Here is a 21262-nt window from a genome sequence, read left to right on the forward strand (position 1 = left end):
AGTGTTGAATAAACAGGTGATAGCAACCTTTTTGTCTTGTTCCAATTTAAAGAATGAGCTTTGGGGCGCCTGGGTGGCTCAGTTGGTTAAGCATCTGACTCGTGGTTTCAGCTTGGGTCGTGACCTTGGGGTTGTGAGATTGAGCCCACATTGGGCTCCACACTCAGTGTGAAGTTTCTTGCGATTCTGCTTAAGATTCCCTCTGCCCCTCCCCTGCTTGCACTCACTCTTTCTCCTTCTCACTCTTAAGTAAGTGAATAAATAAAATCTTTAAGAAAAAGATCAAGCTTTCAGTGTATTGGCATTATGGAAGCTTGTCATAGACTTCATTAGAGATAGCTTTTATTTATTAAGGAATTTCCTTGCTATATTTCAGATGAATATTAAATTTTATTAGATACTTTTCCTGCATATACTGAGGTAATCGTAGGATTTTCTCTTTTTATTGATTGGTGAATTAAATTGGTTCTTAAAAAATGTTAGCCCAGTGGGCATCTGAGTGGCTTAGTCAGTTGAGCATCTGCCTTTGGCTTGGGTTGTGATCCTAGAGTCCTGGGATTGAGCCCCACATCAGGCCGCCTGCTCAATGGGGAACCTGTTTCTCCCTCTCCCACTTCCTCTGCTTGTGTGCGTGCGTATGTGTGGGGTCGGTCTGTCTGTCTCTCTCCCTGTGTCATATAAATAAATAAAATTTAAAAAAAAATGTTAGACCAACATTGTATTCCTGTTACAGATCTAACTTGGTATTTTACCCGTTTCTGATATTGCTAGTTTCAGTTTGCTAGTATTTTGCTTAGGATTTTTGCATTTGTGTGTAAGTGAGATTGGCCAATGACTTTCTTTTTCTTTCTGTCCTTGTCATGTTTTTGGTGTTGAGGAAAGTAATACACCTTCCTCTGTTCTCTCAATGAATTTGTAATAAGATTCGGTTTAATTCTTCCTGAAATGTTGGGTATAATTTGCTGGTGAAGTCATCCAGGCATGAGGCTTTCTTTTAGAGAAGGATTTTTTTTATGATTCAGTTTATCTTGTATAACAGTTATGGGACTGTAGGGATTTTCTATTTCTTTTAGTCAGTTTGGTAAATTTTACTTTTCTTGGCATTTGATCGTTTAAAAAAAGTTCATGCCTGCCCCCATCCTGCGGGAGCTAGCCCCTGTAGCAGCCCCTTTTCCGTTCCTCTTCCTGCAGTTCGGTCGGTTTTGTCCTTGTTAGCTTCATGAGAGGCTTCTCCGTTTTATTTAGCTTTTGCCTTTATTGACTGATGAACTCCTGTGTTATATTTTTGTTTTCTGTTTCTTAATTTTATGATTGACTTCATTTTTTCTCTAAGTATGTTCTTTGATTTAGCTTTTAAAAGGGCAACATTTTTGAGTTGGCTGCTTATTAATTTTTACTACATTTTTGTTTTTTAGATTTATTAATTTTCTAATATATGTACATAGAACTCAGTAGTTTTCAGTGTTTCTTCTAATACAGTGTGTGCACTTAGCATCCTGGATTACCCATCAAGTATTGTGTCAGCTGTGCCCAGAAGTTCTAAATTTTTAGTTTTCATTCAGTTCAAACTAATTTTTGCTTTTTGTCATCTCTGTGTGCGTCAGAACTTTGCATCTCCTGCTCTCCTTTTACCTGTAGCTGCAGGGAAGGGTTTAACTGGCCCAATGCCTGTATAGCAGAACTTAAGATTTAACGCGCAGGCCTGGTTCCTGTAGCCACGTGTGTTGGCTCTCAGAGTCGTAGCTTATGAGGAAAGATCATACCATGTGCCCTGTGTTTTCCTGCTTCGTACAGAAGAAGTAGTGTGGCATTTAGTTCTGCTCTCTTTTGAGTCGCTTCCCATCTGTACCATTGTGCAGACGGCCCTTGGCCAAATAGCAGTGAGAAGAGAAAAGGCTGTGTCCTAAGCCTGTTCCAGGTCCTCACAGGCCTGGTTCCCCCCTCCTCACTGGCTGAAAGTGGTGCCTCCTGACTCCTCCGTTTGCAGGGACTACGGGATCATCCGGACTCTGGATTTACCCATCTATGTCACGCGGGTCAAGGGCAACAACGTGTATTGCCTGGACCGGGAGTGTCGTCCGCGGGTGCTCACCATTGATCCCACAGAGTTCAAGTTCAAACTGGCTTTGATCAACAGAAAATACGACGAGGTATGAAACGAGAATGCACAGTAGGGATGTAGGTGGGCCAGCGCTTGTTTTTCCCTCCAAGTGACCTCTCTGTCCTGCCCGCCCCCACCCCGAATGTCTAGGTGTTGCACATGGTGAGGAACGCCAAGCTAGTCGGCCAGTCCATCATCGCTTACCTCCAGAAGAAGGGCTACCCGGAAGTGGCACTGCATTTCGTCAAGGACGAGAAGACTCGCTTTAGTCTGGCACTTGAGTGCGGAAACATTGAGGTGAGGGAGACGTGGTCATGAGCCCCGTGTCATTGCAGAGAAGGTGAGAGGGTTAAGGTCGCATTGCGAGGACGTCATTCTGGGCTTGCTTCTTCAGCGAGTATGATGGAATTAGAGATTTTTCTAGCTGTGAGATAGAACTATCTTCCTATTGCTGTTTGCCCATCTCTGCTACTTCCTGTCCCTGCTTCTGCCGTAGCATTGCTACTGTTGTCACTCTCGGTCATTCTGGATTCATTAACTTCTAGAATTGGAGCAGCATCACATGGAATCTGAAAAGTCTCATTATTTACTTCACCTTTTACTTGCTGATTGGCTGCTTAGATGAAGAAGCACTTGTGAAATGTTGGGACCTAAAGGGGTGCCTGCCGGCTCGGTCAGCCTCTAACTCTTGATCTCAGCTCAGGTCTGGATCTCAGGGTCGTGCGTTCAAGCCCCTCCACTGGTGTGGAGCCTACTTAAAAATTAAATCAAATCTTAAAAGATACTGGGACCTACAGGGTACAGGCATTATTTTTAAATGGATAGAGGGCTTAGGTGAATTGACTTTCTAGTTCTGAACTTCTTTCTTTTGTTATTTCTTTTGTCTTTCCTAAAGCCCCTGAAGATCATCAGACTTAGCAAGTAGCAGGAAAGGTAGCTAAGTAAGAATTGGCCCTACAGAGTCAGCAAATGGTCGGAGATGATTTTGTCATAAAAGTGAATTTTTTTTTTAAGATTTTATTTATTTGACAGAGATCACAAGCAGGCAGAGAGGCAGGCAGAAAGAGAGGAGGAGGAAGCAGGCTCCCCGCTGAGCAGAGAGCCCGACTTGGGGCTCGATCCCAGGACCTGGGATCATGACCGGAGCCGAAGGCAGAGGCTTTAACTCACTGAGCCACCCAGGCGCACCATAAAAGTGAATTTCTGAGGAGGAGGAGAGTGTGATATGATTGTTTCCATGGAACGAAAGGGACTCTGGTGATAGGATTTTCAGTAGAATTAGACAAATGCTAGCGGTGATTACAAGTGTGGAGTCTGTGGGAGATTTCTGTGGAGGCGGATACTTCGACTGAAGTCCCCGGTTTTGAGTCACAGTGTCTGCCAACCTGTTAACTCTGACCCTGGGGACTCTTTAGATTGCTCTGGAAGCAGCCAAAGCGCTGGATGACAAGAACTGCTGGGAGAAGCTGGGAGAAGTAGCCTTGCTACAAGGGAACCACCAGATTGTGGAAATGTGTTATCAGCGCACCAAAAACTTCGACAGACTTTCTTTCTTGTACCTTATCACTGGCAACCTAGAGAAGCTTCGCAAGATGATGAAGATTGGTGAGTTCCCGGAAACCAAGGATGGGAAGAGCCGTCCTTGGCGGGGAAGGAAAGCAAACAGAAGAGAGCGGGAACTTACAAGAAAAGACCTAACTCGGTGTCTCTTACCGACTTCCACAGCTGAGATCCGGAAGGACATGAGTGGCCATTATCAGAATGCCCTCTACCTGGGCGACGTGTCCGAGCGGGTCCGGATCCTGAAGAACTGCGGGCAGAGTAAGTGAGTGGGCGGAACTCCCTGGCTCTCTTGGGGCTTGGACAGTATTTTCTCTGGGTGGCAAATTACCCAGGGGTGAGGTATTTCCCTTTGTTGTGTACTTCTCCAGAGGAGACAGCATGCCCGTCATGCTCAGAAAACGTTCTCCAGAGCCCGGTGCGGGTACAGCCAGAGTATTCGGTCTGGCCGAGCACTCCGAGGAAGACCGTTTAAATAGTCACGGAGGAGCCAGGCAGTCGTAGCGCATCCTGAAGCAGAGACCCTAGTAAATACACTTGGTCCGATGCCATTAGAGTTTTAGTCTTTCACTTCAAGCCAGCAGGTTTCACTCATTTACTTATTGATTTGTTTATATATTCAAGGGTATTTCCTTTTTTATTTTTTTTAAGATTTTATTTATTTATTTGACAGAGATCACAAGTAGGCAGAGAGGCAGGCAGAGAGAGAGGAGGAAGCAGGCTCCCCGCTGAGCAGAGAGCCCGACACGGGGCTCGATCCCAGGACCCTGGGATCATGACCTGAGCCGAAAGCAGAGGCTTTAACCCACTGAGCCACCCAGGCGCCCCTCAGGGGCATTTTCTGAGGGCCCACTGTGTACCAAGCACAGTACTAGCATTTGAGGTACGCTAGGAAACAAGAAAGGTGAGAGGCGTGGCTTGGGCGGAGGAGCTAAACAGTAACGGGGTCAGACTTGCTGTGTGTTGTGAGGGTGGAGTCGTGACTTATTGAAGGGCTGGATGTGTGACGGGAGGAGAGTCGGGGAAGATTCCAAGATTCTTGTCAGCACTGATGAGAGAATTTAAGGATAAGCAGCTGTATTCGTTGCTTACTGCTGTGTAGCAGACTATCCCGAAGCCGGAGTCTTTTAAAACAACAAATGCTGCTTACCTCAGTTTGCAGCCCGGCTTAGCTGAGTGCCTCTGGCTCAGTGTCTCTCCGGAGTCTGCGGTCAGGGTGTCGGCCAAGACTGCAGCGGTCTCAAGGCATGAGTTGGGGAGGCTCTCCCACGCTCTGCAGGGCTGCCGGCGGTGCTCAGGGCCTTGTGGGCTGCTGGCTGGGCAGTGTCCGTTTTGTGTGGGTGTCTCTTCAGGGCACCTCAAAGCGTGGCAGCTGGGCTCCCTCAGAGCAGGCGATGGCCTCCAAGTGGAGGCCACGGTCTTTGTATCCTAATCTCAGAAGTGACAGCCCGTCACATCTGCCATGTCTCGTTCATTAGAAGTGCGTCACCGAGTCCCTTCCGCACGGCAGGTGTGGGTGTGGGGGCGGATTTTGCACAGCCTTGAATCTCGGGAGGCGGGGGAGGGATGCTGGGGGACGTCTGGGAGGCTGTCTGCCACGGGGTGTGTTTCCTCTACAGAGTCACTGGCCTACCTCACAGCTGCTACTCATGGCTTAGATGAAGAGGCTGAGAGCCTGAAGGAGACATTTGACCCAGAGAAGGAGACCGTGAGTCTTTGCTGACCTGAGGGTCTGGTTACAGGATGGACTCCGAGATCTGGGGACAGTGTCAATCTAGAGAAGTTCCTCTCCCGCCTGGTTCCCAGGGGAGGCAGAGACGCAGAGGAGATCAGAGGAGGTCCGTAACCTTCCCTGCATGATTGCTGACGGCTCTTGGCTTTTCCCCTCCTTCCACCCTTCAGATCCCGGACATTGACCCTAATGCCAAGCTGCTCCAGCCCCCGGCACCCATCATGCCGTTGGACACCAACTGGCCCTTGCTGACTGTGTCCAAAGGCTTCTTTGAAGGCTCCATTGCCAGCAAGGGTAAGTGCCTGCCCCTCCGTAGTGGTTTAGTTGTTTGTTTGTTTTGTGAGGAGCTGTCCCACAGAGTTCCCTCAGCTTCTTCATCCTTTCTTCTCCGTGAGCGTCATGGAGCACGGAGACGCCAGTCGGAGCTATGGTACATGCTTTCAAAAATTAGGGTGCCTGGGTGGCTCAGTCAGTTAAGTGGCTGCCTTCGGCTCAGGTCATGATCCCAGGGTCCTGGGATCAAGTCCTGCATCAGGCTCCCTGCTTGGTGGAGAGCCTGCTTCTCCCTCTGCTTGCTGCTCTGACTATGTGTGTTCTCTATCTCTCTGCCAAATAAATAAATAAAATCTAAAAAACCAACTTCACTAAAAATTAAATAAAAGCATTATGAGATGATGAGAATTTGGAAAATAGGGGGAGAAAAGAAAGTTGTGTCGTAGTCCGGGCCTTCGACAACCGCTCTGAACATTTGGGTGTGTTTCCTTGGTTTTTTTCATATGTGTACATGTACAGTCCCGCTCAGTATTTCATTGTTCATGACGTACGGTCTTAAGGCACCAGGGCCGCATGCAGACGTGTGCCCTGCTCCGGTTTTCTTGGCTGTGTCTCCTGGCTTGTTTTTCTTGGCTGAGAGCTCAGATACAGCCCTGAGCATCTTGGTCCCAGCCCTGCTCGTTCCTCCATCTCTCTCTTACCCTTTGTCCCCATGCCCTGTACACACTGTGGTGGTGCTAGCTTAGCAGAGCTCTCAGCAGGAAACTCTTAAAAATTGCTAAGTAAACAATGGTTTAAGAGGGGCGCCTGGGTGGCTCAGTCAGTTGAGTGTCTGCCTTTGGCTTGGATTATGCTGCTGGAGTCTCAGGACCGAGCCCCACCTTGGGCTCCCTGCTCAGGAGGGGGTCTGCTGCTCTCTCACCCTCTGTCTCTCCCTCTTACTTGCTCGAGCTCACACACGTCTCTCTCTCTCTTTAAAATAAATAGATCAAATCTTTTAAGAAAATGGTTTAAGAGGCAGATTTTAGTAGCAGGAAGGCCTTTCTGTCTCTCTTTCATTCCCTCTCTCTGTGAAACCTATTGCAAGTTAGCATAGCATATATACTATAACAATAAATAATAAACAAGAACTTGAAGTGGACAGAGCCTTGCCACCTGCTTTTGCAAGGCTGCAGTTTGCCTGCAGAAAGGGCAGATCTCAGACTTGCCAACTACACCGAGCTCCTTTCGTTCCTTCTGTCTGTGCAGGCAAGGGCGGCGCACTGGCTGCTGACATTGACATCGACACTGTTGGCACCGAGGGCTGGGGAGAGGATGCGGAGCTGCAGCTGGACGAAGGTAAGAGCGCGCTTCTCGGACTGTCCTGGCAGGATGGTTGCCTGGCTGGGGGCTGGGTTGTGGGACGGCCCTGCAGGGTTCCAGACCATGGGACCCACAAAGATCCTAGCATTATGCTTTCTTTGGGCTAAGATTGTGTCACTCTGCAAATCCACTCTGAGCTGGATTTTCCTTACAGACGGGTTTGTGGAGGCTGCAGAAGGTCTGGGGGACGATGGTCTTGGCAAGGGACAGGAGGAAGGAGGCGGCTGGGATGTCGAAGAGGACCTGGAGCTCCCTCCCGAGCTGGTGCGTGCGGTTCTCGCCCTGAGAAGGCTCCCTCTGCTTCTCCCTGTGCCGGCCGCCATCCCTACCGCCCCCGTCCTGTCCTGAGGTTCCCAGAAGGCAGGGGGTCTGGACCCTCCTGGTCTGATGCCTGTCTCCATTTGGAAGAAAAAAGGAGATAATCAGGTTGTGCCAACAGCAGCTTGTGAAAAGGCAGCAGTCTTTGTCGCCTGAATTGGAGCTTTTGGTTTTTGTTACTGGTGGAGCTGCTCCTGTTTGGAAGGTCTGCTCCCACAACCGTCCCCCTGCCTCCCCAGTGGAATCCGGGAACGACGTCTAGGGCAGTGTTCAGACTTAGCAGGGCAAGTGCTTGAACGGCTCACAAAATGACTGAGTGTTTTCCTCCTAGGATATACCCCCTGGAGCCGCGGGGGGCGCTGAGGATGGGTTCTTTGTGCCCCCCACCAAGGGAACCAGCCCGACTCAGGTACGCAGGGAAGCACAGCCGTGTGGGCGTGACTGGTTCTGAGCTGGCTGTACTGCATTAATGCGTGAAGACTGTGCTCTTCTGCTGAAGATGCAGAGTGGAATAGTTCGGGAGGAGAAAGTGCAAAGTGTCACTTGGCTTGGGTTTTCTGTTTCTTGGTAGATCTGGTGCAATAACTCTCAGCTTCCAGTCGATCACATCCTGGCCGGCTCTTTTGAAACAGCCATGCGGGTAAGTCTTAGAGTAGCGCTGGCTCTTCTTGTGGGCTCTTGAGGACCTCGCTCAGGGTCCTCAGGGAGGTGGCCGACTCCTCTTAACCAAATGGAAGTTAACCTGCCCACAAGGGCAGAGGTGTGCCTTTATCTTGGAAACCCTCATCTGGCCTAAGGAAACTTGCCTCATAAGGCCTTCCTCTTGCTTTCCATTTGGCTCAGTAATCTCTTTAGGCAGAGCCCACCAGCCACCTTCCCCCATGTATAGTCTGTTCTCGGACTCGCATCAGTGAAGTCAGTACCCCACACGAACAGGTGTGTGAAACACTGAACCATGCATTACGCTGACAGTAACTACAGATGCAACAGCCACAAACCTTTCCTGACGGTGTGTCAGGCACTGTCCTAAATGCTTTATGGGTGTTACTGAATGTGGTGGTCCTGCAGCGAAGTGTAATTTACAGATGAGGAAACAAGTGCGGAGCAGCTAATAAGCACCTTGCCCAGGGTCAGCTCGTTTCTCAGTGGTCAGTTTTTGTGTTGCTTTCCTCCTGTATTCCAGCTTCTTCACGACCAAGTGGGGGTCACCCAGTTTGGCCCTTACAAGCAGCTGTTCCTACAGACCTTTGCCCGTGGCCGTACCACCTACCAGGCCCTGCCCTGCCTGCCCTCCATGTATGGCTATCCTAATCGCAACTGGTAAGGCCCCTTGCGCCTGACTTCTGCTCTCTTCCAGCTTGGGGTAGGTACTTCCGATGGTCGCCTGGGGGATGGGTAACCTCAGAGCTGAGGTTTCCTAGTAGGAAGAGAACTTCGGCTTGATGCTCCATGCGGCTGGGTTTGTACACCTGTGTGCGGTTCCCCCTCCTGTTTCCCCCGTTGAGTCCCGGTTATCCTGTCTTCTTCCTGCTTCTCCGTGCTCGCAGGAAGGATGCAGGGCTGAAGAATGGCGTGCCGGCCGTGGGCCTGAAGCTGAATGACCTCATCCAGCGGCTGCAGCTCTGCTACCAGCTCACCACAGTGGGCAAGTTTGAGGAGGCTGTGGAGAAGTTCCGCTCCATTTTGCTCAGTGTGCCTCTTCTCGTGGTGGACAACAAACAGGAGATCGCGGAGGTAGGAGGCGCAGCCGCTTGTTCTAGTCCTGGGCTCACCCACAGCCTTGCCTCTGCACCCTGACCTTGCTTTGCCCCCTCTGCAGGCGCAGCAGCTCATCACTATCTGCCGTGAGTACATCGTGGGTCTGTCCATGGAGATAGAGAGGAAGAAGCTGCCTAAAGAGACTCTGGAACAGCAGAAGCGCATCTGCGAGGTACGATCTCTGGGCTTCCTGCGCCGTACAGAGGTATCCTCCCCTCTCCCGTCTAGTAGGTCGGAATTCTTGACTTCTAAACCCAGGTTTCGGCCTGGGGAGTAAGAGATTTGGGCCCACTTCTGTGAGGAGAGAATGTATTTTTCTGCCCCTCTTCATTGCATCAGGCCTCCACACCCAGGGGGCAGAAGGCTCCCTCTGCCATGTAGTCAGTCCCGTGTTTGTTTGCTTGGTGTCGTGTTCAATGCATGTGCAGCAGCCTCGAAATGATCTGTTGATCTGTGAAGCTGTGCGGCCTCAGCCTGGCATGTGTCCCTCCTTCTGTCCGCCAGATGGCAGCCTACTTCACCCACTCGAACCTGCAGCCGGTGCACATGATCCTGGTGCTGCGGACCGCCCTCAACCTCTTTTTCAAGCTCAAGAACTTTAAGACAGCTGCCACCTTTGCTCGACGCCTCTTAGAACTTGGGCCCAAGCCGGAGGTGGCTCAGCAGGTAGATGGCAACCCTTTAAGCATGAAGCAATCGGGTCTCTTATGTGGAGGGAGTAGAAGACCCAGGCCCTGGCCTCTGAAGCAGAGCGCTGAGGAACAGCCGTGCGCGCCTCCTTCTGCCCCTGGAAAGTGAACTTCGAACTCATTCAGCCGCGCTGCAGGTGTAAGAGCGACCTGCTCCCTAGAGTACCTCCTGCCTTCTGTGCCTAAGCCCTTCCACCCGTTAGCACCACCGCTAACCCGACACACACGTGCCCCTACTTGCGTTCCCTAGAAGCGTTCCTCTCGGGCGGTCGAAGCCAGTCTTACTCCCTTGAGTCCTGACCCTGATAATTCCTAGACTTGGTGAAGGAATATGGGTCTCAGTCCGTGGAACCAGTTTGGTATTGAGAAGGGGAAGTCCTGACAGAGCAGGAATGTGATTGTGACCCTCCGCATAGGTCCTGTGTGAAGGACACACTCTGTGTTCACTCAGGATGGTTGCATCTTGAATCAAAGAAACTCCTCAGTCATGGTGCTGAGACCATTTGAGTTGTGGTTTGCAACGTTCAGTCCTCTTGAATGAAATATTCCTTCCCTTCCTCAGACCCGCAAAATTCTGTCTGCCTGTGAGAAGAACCCCACAGATGCCTACCAGCTCAATTACGACATGCACAACCCTTTTGACATCTGTGCTGCGTCCTATCGGCCCATCTACCGTGGAAAGCCAGTGGAGAAATGTCCGCTCAGCGGGGCCTGCTATTCCCCAGAGTTCAAGGGTCAAATCTGCAAGGTCACTACAGTAAGTACTGTCTTCTAGAAATGCATCCAGGATTTTGAGAGAAGAGGAAAGGGAAAGAAGCATGTGGGTCCTTTTTTCCTCCTGTATTTGCCTGTAGCTCCTTGAGGCAGTGATACTGAAGAAAGCTGGAGCTTCTCCCACTGCTGTTTACTGATCAGTAACAGATGTTAACAACGAATCCTGCTGTATGCCCTGAAGAGTGGAGGGAGTAAGCTTTCTGGGCTTTTTGCCCTCACAAATCCCTAATTTTTTTCCTCTGTTTCCTTTTCCACAGGTGACAGAGATCGGCAAAGATGTCATTGGTTTAAGGATCAGTCCTCTGCAGTTCCGCTAAGGCCCCCTTCGGAGAATCAGTCTCTGTCTTTCCAGCTCCTCCTCCTCAACTACCCTTCAGATCATTGACATTTAGGTCTCCTGCCCTAAGACCAGTGTCCCTTTCTCTTCTTCTGTGGCTAATCAGAATGTCCACACTTGACTATTTGTCCTCTCCTCAAGGGCGACTACAGTTGTGGTCGCTGTTGGCCTTCCTTCCCCGCTTCGATCGTTCAAGGAACAAATGAAACTCGGTGGCGCACATTTGCTTACCGAATTCCTTTAGTACTTCTCCTTCCCTCCCCGCTGTCTTTGTATTTTCTTTGGGGAAGAAGCAGGATGTGGTAAACGAGATCAGTCACAGCAAACTCTTAGCCGTCCCCCATTTTCCTCGGACATTTAAACTCATAGGCAAGTACCCTCTGTATGCCCAGAAACTTAAAGTCTGGGGAGAGACTTGTTTTCCAGAAATGCACGTCACTTTTTATTGATTTGTTCTTTATAGCCATTGTTCTAGTGCTTTGTTTCTCACCCCTTAATAAAGTAAGTTTCTAAGAGTTTTGTGATCCCATTTGTTTCCTGGAAACCCTCATGTTCCTGCTCCGTGTGGCTGCCTCACCAAAGCAGACAGGTTTTTTTTGTAATTATACAATTAAAATTACTTACTTAGAGTTACTTGTAATTTACATTACTTTTGTAAGTAACAAATGCCCTTTGTCTTTTTTTTAAAAAGCACCTATCGTTCATGTATTAAACTGTGAGAATGTAGAAAGCAAGTAGCTCCCCTGTTCCATGACTGATGACAGTACTTTCCCACTTTTGCTAGTTAGAGCCAGACTGAACACCTGCCACCCACCTTTCCTACTTGTCTCTGTTCTAGATGTTTTACAGTAATAGACAAGTGTAAGATTAATAAGTAATACGTTATGTTACAACCGTTACCTTGGCAACCGCGGTAGTTTGCTTGTCGTGTGCTAAGACTACACTGGATAGACTGACATCCCGTGCCTGTGATGAGACTTTGTACTTTTTTTCATTTTAAACTCATGTTTTCAATAAACAATATATTCATTCATGTAGTTCATAACTCAGTAAAGGTAAAAAACTATTCTGTGACATCTTTTTTCCGCTCTTTTCCTCAAATGCCCAGTTCCTGTTACCTTCCTCCAGATAGGGAGCCACTCTTGGCATCCTTGTATGCTCCAGTGGCTTGTGTGTCTGCAGACAGACAAAAATATGTCCTTCCCCGTTCCCCTGCTGTACATACATGACGCATACCACTAAAAGACTGCACCTTGTTAGTTTTATCATGTACTGCATTTAAGATATTTTTCTATATCACATGTTAGGTTCTCTCTGTTTTTTTTTTTTTCTACTTCTCCGCATAGTGTACCATTGTACGATTTAGTTCATAGAAGTTGCCTTCTTTGTTGATGGGTGTTTAGATTGTTTTCAATCTTTATTATTAAAAAAATGCTGCAGTGAATGACTTGAACATACATTGTACAGTTTGGGGAAATGTGTCTGTAGGATAAACTCCTCGAGATGGAATTCCTGCACCAAAGAGCACAGGCCTTGATATTTTTTTTAGCTTTAAGAGCTGCTTGCTTAAACTTAATATCCCCAAACAAAGCCTGCCTTTGCAAAAATTTGCATACTGTTTTGATGACACTCTTTCAAGTTGTCAACATTCTTTCTGTAAACAAGTTGGTGATAAATTTGGGCCAAAAAAATTCTTGCAAGTTTAAAAGTTAAATTATAAAACTAACTTTGCACACAAACAAACTATTCTGAACAGGGGTATATAAAAGAAGGACAGTCCATGCTTCCTGAAGCTCATGTTATTGGGGAAACGAAATGGATATATGTAAGATGATTGTGAATATCAGGCAAGAATTCGAAGCTGGTCGTTAAACGGTGGAGACCCATTGTGTCCTTAATCGAGAGAATGATAGAAAGAAAACGCTGCAGGGGCAGCTGCATGGCTCGGTCAGTTAAATGTTGACTCCATCTCAGGTCTCGATCTCAGGGTCATGAGTTCAAGCCCAGTATTGGACTCCACGCCTAGCTCCACACTAGGCTTGGAGCTCACTTTTTAAAAAATGCTGTAAAATACTATTTTGCAACAGTGTTCACTATACATTAGAAGGGCAGGAGGTGACTAAATATGAAGATGAAGTTTTAGGAATATCATTAATAAGAGAGAAGCAGAAGCAAGTTTAAGAAATGCAAAGTGTTTGTTTTCAACTCCATGTTGTCTCAGTTACCTCCAGTAATTTCCTTATTAACATGCTTGTTACCACATTACTGTAAAGCTGATAGAAATGCCTTTCATGTGGGACCTGGGTGGCTCAGAGGGTTAAACCTCTGCCTTCAGCTCAGGTCATGGTCTCAGGTCCTGGGATCAAGCCTGGCATCTGCTCTCTGCTCAGCGGGGAGCCTGCTTTCTCTCCTTCCCCCACCCGCCTCTCTTCCTACTTGTCTCTCTTTGTATCAAATAAATAAATAAAATCTTTTTTTTTTATAAATAAAATCTTTAAAAAAATACCTGTAATGTGCTTGATAGAACAATAGTCATATTAGAGACGCGCATGTAAGCAGTTTGGAGTTGAGCGGGGAAGCCTGGAATAGATTCTGGTACAGGTGTTGAGAAAGGGGTTAAACGGAGGGGGTTTCCATTATAGAAGTTCAGAACTGAGAGGAACTTCAGTGTTACATAGTTGCCATCCGAGGCCTTGGGTGGTGAAGTGTTTTGAACAAAGTTACAGAATTGGGACTGGGACTTAAGTCTTCTGACTTAAGTGCAGAATGTTCTCTCCTGAGTCACACCACTTGTGCCTGGGGCAATGCAGTAGGTTTTGCACGGATATGATTTTAAAAATCTGAAGGAAAGAGGAAGGTACTTAAGCTGGTGCATAACACAGAACTCAAGTCTGTGCTCGGGAAGCCAAGGACTGAAGGAGGGAAGTGACTTCATTCTCATGTAATTTCTCCCTTTTAAGCTCCATAGCACTTGATCCTTCGTTTAAGACCTCTACCGTGTACCCTCCTTGCCGCCCGTCGGACCTCACCTCCAGCCCAGTCCCCGGGCCGCTGTTCTACAGCAGGGGCTGGGCCTGCCTGGCCTCTCCTTCCGCTGTGCCCAGCACAGGATCCTAAACAGTGGATGCCCTCCAAGGGCTAAAGTGAGCTTGCGTCCGAGGGGTTCCGACCCGTGTGAAGAGGAGGGGAGGGATGTGGAGTTGCCCCTTTCCGCGCCTCCCCCAGCCTCTCGGGGTTGGAGGGTGGGTTCCGTCTGGAGAAAAGGAGATGCGTCAGGGACGGCAGCTCTACCACGACTACATTCGAATCGTCCCCCGGCTCGCTCCAGGGCCCCAGACTGGCTTTTTCTGCCTGAGTGGCTTCAGCTGACACTGGGTTCTAAGTTCCGAGGTCTGTGTCCTTCAGTCTGGCCGTCCTGATGGGGAACAGGCGGTGACAGGGAGCCGTCGGACTCGTCAGGGTCCGGGCGGGCGAAGAACGGCCCGCGAGCGTGTCCCGCAGGCCCCGGCCCGGGAGCGGAGAACCCGGCAGGGACGGTCCTCGCCGGCGCGGCGGCGGCGGGGAGACAGGAAGCCGGGGGCGTCGAGTGTTAGGGAAAACGAAAGAGCTCCTTCTCTGGATAATGCGAGAAGTTGAAATAAAGGAAGCCGGGCTACGGAGTAACCTGGCAGAAGTTAACAGCGGGTTCCACTCCGTTAGTTCAACGGTTCCTGGCTCGAAGGGAGGAAAACACACAAAACAAAACAAAAACAACCCATAAAGCTTCCTGTCCCTTTAAAAATGGCGGCTCCGCACCGACCTGCACTGCTATTGGTCGCAGGAGGGGAAGGGGCGGGGATAAGGGCGGGGCTCGGGGGGGCGGGGCGCAGCCGCCTCGGAGACCCGCCTCCTACGGCAAGCCGGAGAGAGCAAGATGGCCGCTGCCGAGGAGGACTGTGGTGCTGGGGCCGACGCTGACCGGGAATTGGAAGAGCTCCTGGAAAGTAAGAGCTCGTTATGGGAGAGGCCCGACGGGGGCGGTTGTAAGGACTCATTCGAGGGTAAAGTGAACCTGAGATATTGGGGGCGGAGCGGGAGAGGCTCTCCAAAATGTTGGCCGGGGGCGGAGGGTCAGCCTGCGCCTCCCAGGAAGATCTGCGGGTCACGCTCTCCTTCCTCCGCGGCGGGAGCTCGGGAGCCACCGTGGGCCCCTGAGCCTGTCAGACCGTTGGTCTCCGGGCCGGAGGGAAAGCGGTAACGCACCGGCCGGCGTGTCACGGTCCGACCTGAGCTCCCCTTGCTCTAGATGAGCAGTTTCCTTCCCGCCAGCCGCAGCGTTCGGTCCTCGGTGGCCGGCGACCCCGACGCTCACCGACGGCTCGCTTGAAGTGTGGGCGAGCCCGTGGCGCGGCCTTCTGTGCGCTGTCCTCTCCTCGCCCGTCTTCCGCCAGGCCTCTCACCTTTTCCTCAGCAGGCCCCATGCCGGTGCTTTCACGGGTCAGAGCTCAAGCCCACCCCCTTCTGCGGCCTTGGGGGCAGACCGTTCACCCTCCTCGGAGAGGCGGAAGGTTCTTTTCTTCCTTAGCCCTGACCTCCGCTGCTCTGTTGGCCGCTTGCCCGCCGTGGGCCGTGCCCCCGCCCCTAGGCCTGGCAGGCAGTGTGGGGGTGGGAACTCGGGTTGTTGAGGGCAGAGGTGAGTATGTGTTGTCCCTTGCCCAGTCACAGACACGTGGGGAGGTGGAGGATGAGCAGAAGTGAGGAGCGGCAGGCGACCGTGCGGATTGGGGCACAGCTGCAGAGCGGCGGGAGGGAGCTCTGGGAGCTTGGCCCGGGTGGGCTGAATCGCAGGATGAGCGAAGGGAGTTGAATGCTCCCCCGGGAGTAGAGCAGAGCGCGCGGTCCCTCAGTCGGAGCTAGCGCCCGACCCTGGGGAGGCTGGGTGGAGCATCATGTGGCTTCGGCTTTCTTGCCAAAAATTAATCCCTCGGGGGCGTATGGATGCCTGTGCTCTCTGCTCCAATTGGATATGTGTAGGGGATTTCTGGGGAATCATTCGATGTGGCAAGGAAGGCACTGTGTGGAGGGAGGGGTCTTTGCAGAGCTTTTCACTGTCTCCCCCCAGCTCCGAGAGAGATGCCTCTTCCACCTTGAGGGATTTCTTCTCCTTTGATCACATAAATTGGGTAATGAGGAGGGAAGTGGGAAGCTTATTGAGGGGGGCCCAGGAGAGGGAGACAAAAAAAAAAAATTTAGGAAGGTTGGCACTTTGAAAGATTGTTCTCGTAACTACCCCTCCCTGACCCCAGCCTTGCATCCTCATCCATCCCCCAACACACACACTATGTCTCTTGTCTCTGAAGGTGCCCTTGATGATTTCGATAAGGCCAAACCCTCCCCAGCACCCCCTCCTACTACCACGGCCCCTGATGCTTCGGGGCCCCAGAAGAGATCGCCAGGAGACACTGCCAAAGTATAAATTCCACCCTCTTAAGGGATGGGGAGGGGATGGGCATGCATCTCTGAGCAGAGGTGGGACAGGCCCCTGTGGGTTGGAGTGGTCTGGGGGGAGGAGGCCCTGGCCTTACACCAATGAGTGCTCTTTCAGGCCTCAGTCCTGGTAAACAGGGACTTTTGAGGATGGACTGGTGGGATCTCGCGCAAGTTCTTTGGAAAAAAAGTGGGTTTAGATGGTTGGTTTGCGAATGCCGCCCCATACCCTTTCCTCAGTGGCCAGAAGCCTTATTTCCTGTTCTCCTAAAGAGAAGTAGTTAGAATGTCCAGTGGAGGGGGTAGGAGGGAAGCTCTGCATTTCCCAGAGCCACTGCCTGTGGCTTCTGTCAGAGGGTTTCCGAGTAAGACATGCCTTTTTGCCACCCCTTCCCTGCAGGATGCCCTTTTTGCCTCCCAAGAGAAGTTTTTCCAGGAACTGTTCGACAGCGAGCTGGCTTCCCAAGCCACTGCGGAATTCGAGAAGGCAATGAAGGAGCTGGCTGAGGAGGAGCCCCACCTGGTGGAGCAGTTCCAGAAGCTCTCGGAGGCCGCGGGGAGAGTGGGTGAGGAGGCGCCCCAGGGCTGGAACACTGGGAACAAACTTCTCTGGTCTTTGTTGCCCGAGATCGGGAGAACTGTCAGGAAGGCTGATAGGGCTATCACCACCCTGGGGTGAGGCCAGCAGGTGGGAAGAGGGATGGCTACAGGGCTTCAAGAAAGGAATGAGGCTGGAAAGTCCTTGAAAAGATTGTTGAAAACCGACCACTTGAAAGGTGGTTGTCATCTTGGAGAACAGACCGACACAGGCACAGTTCTTGCAGACTGGTGAAAATGGCTGTGAAGATGAACACAGAGGACTCAGAGATTTGGAGTGCTGGTGATCCACCAGTAAATGGTGCATATCGAGCTGGTAGGCAAACAGTTAAAACCTGAAGACCTTGTCTTTCTTCACCTTCCTTAGGCAGTGACGCAACCTCCCAACAAGAATTTACGTCTTGCCTAAAGGAGACACTAAGTGGACTCGCCAAAAATGCCACTGATCTCCAGGTGAGGGAAAGGGGGGGGGGGCCCACCAGGGATCTCACAGAACAGCAAAGTCTCAAAAGACAGACCCTATCTCGTAGCAGGTGAAGTCTGTTCCCGCCACACTGTTTTGCTGCAGGCAAGTTTAAATAGTTCTTTCCCACCTGAAGGGGTGGTAAGCATCCCAAGAAGGCCGTGTACAGATCTTCCTCAACTGATAAGTTGGAAATGTCTTAAGTTAGAAATGCATTTAATGCAGCTACCCTGCTGAACATCACAGCTTAGCCTCGCTAACCATGCCTTAAACACGGTTAGAACACTTAAGTGAGCCTACAGTTGGGCAAAGTCCTCCACACAAAGCCCTTTTTCTAATATGGTGTCGAGTATCTCATGTAATTTATTGACTGCTGTGCCGAAAGTGAAAAGTAATGGTTGTGGGGGGCGGGACGTCACCAGTGCCACAGTTGTTGACCCTGGTGACGGTGTGGCTGCTGGAGAGTATCCTCTGCATATCACCAGCCTGGGGAAAGATCCAAATTCGAGATCTGAAGTATAGTTTCTACGGAATGTGCGTCTCTTTCACACCATCCTAATAAAGTTGAAAATGGTCCGCGGTCAGAGACCACCTGTATTGGCTCACCTCCTTCTTGTCCTTTCTAGAACTCAGGCATGTCAGAGGAGGAACTGACCAAGGCCATGGAAGGGCTGGGCATGGATGAAGGGGAGGGGGAGGGCAACATCCTCCCCATCATGCAGAGCATCATGCAGAACCTCCTGTCCAAGGATGTGCTGTACCCATCCCTGAAGGAGATTACTGAAAAGGTTTGTGAACTTGTATTTCTGCTTTTCCTCCTACTTGTCCGTTGTGTCAGCCCCTGTGGGCTACTTTGTGTGCCTAGAGCCTACAAAGCTAGAGAGTAACTCGAGGGCACAAGCCATCCACTCTTTTCTCCTTTTTGTGTTTGGAGCGGGAGGGTGCCACACTGAAGATGCTGAAGGTGGAACGGGTGGTCCTTCAGCTCTGGTTTCTGTAAACTGGTTTCCGACTGCTGTCCGACCAGCCCTTTCTTTTGCTGGTTTGGTGCTATGCAGTTTAAGAGTAGTGAAAAGATGGTCCCTGCTGTCAGGGAGCTTACAGTTTCGCTCAAGAAACAACATACAGGAGTAGAAGCTTTCCCGTGACAGTACTACGTGGGATCAAGTGTGGAGTGAGCCATGTAGACCAGGAGTCAGCAGGCGAGGGTCTGGGTGGACCAAAGCCAACTCTCAAGCTAAGAGTGGTTCTTACAAGTTTAAAGTTGTAAAGTCAAAACAGGAAGAAGAAAGACTGTGACAGAGCTTACACATGGCCCATAAGAGCTAAACTAGGACTGTGTAGGCCTTCACCGAGAAGTGCGCCACCCTCTGGTGACCATCGCGCTAGCATAGCCAGTCGTCTGGCTGGAGTCCGTGCTGCTGCTTGACACTGAACTCGCTTCTTTAGTTTTTATCTTCCTCCATGTCCTCCCCTTCCCCTTCATTTTTTATTGTTTTTCATATTTAATTTCCTTTCCTCTCCATTGTTCATGAATTCTTCCCCACCCATGCTCTTCTTTCCTTAGTATCCAGAATGGTTGCAGAGTCACCGGGAGTCTCTTCCTCCAGAGCAGTTTGAAAAATACCAGGAACAGCACAGTGTAATGGGCAAGATATGTGAGCAGTTTGAGGCCGAGACCCCGACGGACAGCGAGGCCACTCAGAAGGCTCGTTTTGAGTTAGTGCTGGATCTCATGCAGCAGGTAAGGTCTCCTCTGCCGTCTGCCCACGGGTGCTGTCTGGGTGTTCGGTGGAGGACGGGTCTGGGAAGAACGCCACACTGCCAGACCCAGTGGAGGAGGGAGCACAAGAGAGGTCCCAAAGCCTGGTCCTCAGAAGATGGGAGAGATAACACGGCTCAGATTCCTCTTTGGGTTGCTCTGTTGTTTTCTAGGATCTTCTGTTTCTCAAGTTCCTCTTATTTTCCAGCTACAGGATTTGGGCCATCCTCCAAAAGAACTGGCTGGGGAGATGGTGAGTATATCTTCTCCAAGATTTGAATCTGAGTTCCAAGTCTCTGGAATTCTGTAATCTTTAATGATTTCACATGAGGCGATCACTGTGGCTCTGGGGGAGGCACCTTCGGAAGCTCTCATTTGAGGTGGGAGCAGTAATCTCAGTCTCTCCATCTCTTCTCCAGCCTCCTGGCCTCAACTTCGACCTGGATGCCCTCAATCTATCGGGCCCACCAGGTGCCAATGGCGAACAGTGTCTGATCATGTAAAACACAGCACGTGTCTGTCACTGAGTCCCAGCCATGGGGAGCATCTGGAGTCAGCAGAACCACTGGGAGCCGAGGCAGGAGAGCCGACTCCAAGAGCAGCCTGCCCGCTGCCCTGTGTCGTCCCAGCTGACTGGGACTGTGCCATACCAGCTGAGGCTTTAACTCTGTCTTTCTAGAAACATGGCCTGTTGTGCGGGCCGTTTCTGTGGGCCCTATCCATGCGGTTTCTGCTGCTAGCAAAGGCCCAGCTACCTTCCAGGTGAAGAAAGGCATCCCTCGTGGGGCATGTACTTTCTTACCTCCCAGATAATGTTATATATGGCCACACTGATGTTCACTTTTGCATTCAGGGTCTTCGTGCCTTGTCTCTACTCCTTCTGGGACCTGGGGAGCAGAGACAGAGTCTTGGGACTCTGTATTTCTCTAGTTCTTTTGGGCAGAGCTTTTGGGATTGATGGGGAGAAACTTAGCCTGGGCTGGGACGCGAGGTCTGCCACCATGTCCTCTTGCCTTCAGACAGACCGTTATGAACTCTGTGAAGGAAAAGGAGGTGGGGGTTTTGCATCTAATCACAGTAGGGTTGGGAGAGAAGCCCTGGGATTCTCCTCTCTTTAGGTGCTGAGCCTTCAACTCCCTGTTCCGGCCTGAGAACTCAAGTTGCTACCATGGTTCTTTGTACAGTGCTCTGTGATCTGGGTGAAACCAGCCCTTGACCTTCCTCTGCCCCCTGCCTCTCCTCATCTCTTCTCTTTTTAAACACTCGTTTATTCCAGCCTTCTCTGGAACCCGGGCTGTGACAAAGAAGGGCCATCTTATATCCCCTCCTCTGGGCCACCACCACTCTGATTGGAAAACATATGTAATTACAGTGTCAGGTCTAGGAAATGAATGACTGTTCTTCCCCAGATACGTTCTGGCTTATTTGAGACCTCTGATTTCTTTGAATCCTTTCCCTTAAGCAGGTGACTTGGGAACGGGAGTGGAGTGCAGCCCGGGTCCTTTTTCTTGACTAATAAATATTCTGATTGAGGAGTGTGGCCGGTTTTTCATTCAGGTCTTTCTCGGCTCTTCCTCACCATCGGTAAGCCGCAGTGAGGAGTGCTTGCAGACGAGTTCTGCGTGATCTCACCATGCTGGGTTCTACCGTCACCCGCCTTCCCCAGCTCAGTCTGCGCCTCACTTGGCAAAGGAGACCGATTGGCCATCTTGCCTCATTCCCTCCCTCTGGGTGTTTCAATCTGGCAAGCCCTTCAGTTGGTACTGTACTTTAACATTTGACATTCTTATTATTGTTAGTAATATATTGTTAACCTTTTCTTTTAAATTACAGTTTGTTTGGTTTTTTTTTGAGTTGACCTGGCACCTCTCCTTGCATCCATGGACCTTCGTTGCCAGGTATTGGTGGGCACTCTGGTCAGGCCAGCGGCTGTCCCGTTCAGCACTCAGAAGATGATGCCCAGAGCAGGGGTACATTGGGCATCTGAGTCAGTTGGAGCTCCTGCTATGCCACTTCCCTTGGGTAAAGCTTTTTACCCCTTAAAGTGATCCTGCCTGTTCTGTGGTGTTG

General features: G+C 50.4%; 2 protein-coding genes across 2 annotated transcripts in view; both read left to right on the forward strand.

Moving 5' to 3' along the window:
* The window catches only part of COPA (COPI coat complex subunit alpha), a 45033-nt gene extending 33614 nt beyond the window's left edge, over positions 1 to 11419 (forward strand). The window contains exons 18-33 of the mRNA XM_004775853.3: positions 1988 to 2150; positions 2252 to 2398; positions 3517 to 3706; positions 3827 to 3922; positions 5281 to 5369; positions 5564 to 5687; positions 6915 to 7004; positions 7183 to 7292; positions 7678 to 7755; positions 7918 to 7986; positions 8530 to 8666; positions 8894 to 9080; positions 9166 to 9276; positions 9609 to 9770; positions 10356 to 10550; positions 10825 to 11419. Coding sequence (XP_004775910.1) covers positions 1988 to 2150; positions 2252 to 2398; positions 3517 to 3706; positions 3827 to 3922; positions 5281 to 5369; positions 5564 to 5687; positions 6915 to 7004; positions 7183 to 7292; positions 7678 to 7755; positions 7918 to 7986; positions 8530 to 8666; positions 8894 to 9080; positions 9166 to 9276; positions 9609 to 9770; positions 10356 to 10550; positions 10825 to 10884 — 2008 coding nt within the window. The 3' untranslated portion in view covers positions 10885 to 11419. The remainder of the gene's footprint in view (positions 1 to 1987; positions 2151 to 2251; positions 2399 to 3516; positions 3707 to 3826; positions 3923 to 5280; positions 5370 to 5563; positions 5688 to 6914; positions 7005 to 7182; positions 7293 to 7677; positions 7756 to 7917; positions 7987 to 8529; positions 8667 to 8893; positions 9081 to 9165; positions 9277 to 9608; positions 9771 to 10355; positions 10551 to 10824) is intronic.
* A 3347-nt stretch (positions 11420 to 14766) lies between these two features.
* PEX19 (peroxisomal biogenesis factor 19) lies at positions 14767 to 21019 on the forward strand. The gene is made up of 8 exons (XM_004775849.3): positions 14767 to 14887; positions 16244 to 16353; positions 16771 to 16936; positions 17335 to 17420; positions 18057 to 18218; positions 18998 to 19174; positions 19401 to 19445; positions 19612 to 21019. Exons 1-8 carry the CDS (start codon positions 14818 to 14820, stop codon positions 19693 to 19695), a joined length of 900 nt encoding a protein of 299 aa, XP_004775906.1. The 5' UTR covers positions 14767 to 14817; the 3' UTR covers positions 19696 to 21019.
* The last annotated feature ends 243 nt before the right edge of the window (positions 21020 to 21262 follow it).

Source organism: Mustela putorius, unplaced genomic scaffold (assembly GCF_011764305.1).
Source record: "Mustela putorius furo isolate JIRA1106 unplaced genomic scaffold, ASM1176430v1.1 tig00000997_pilon_pilon_pilon, whole genome shotgun sequence".
In the NCBI taxonomy this organism is placed as follows: Eukaryota; Metazoa; Chordata; class Mammalia; order Carnivora; family Mustelidae; genus Mustela; species Mustela putorius.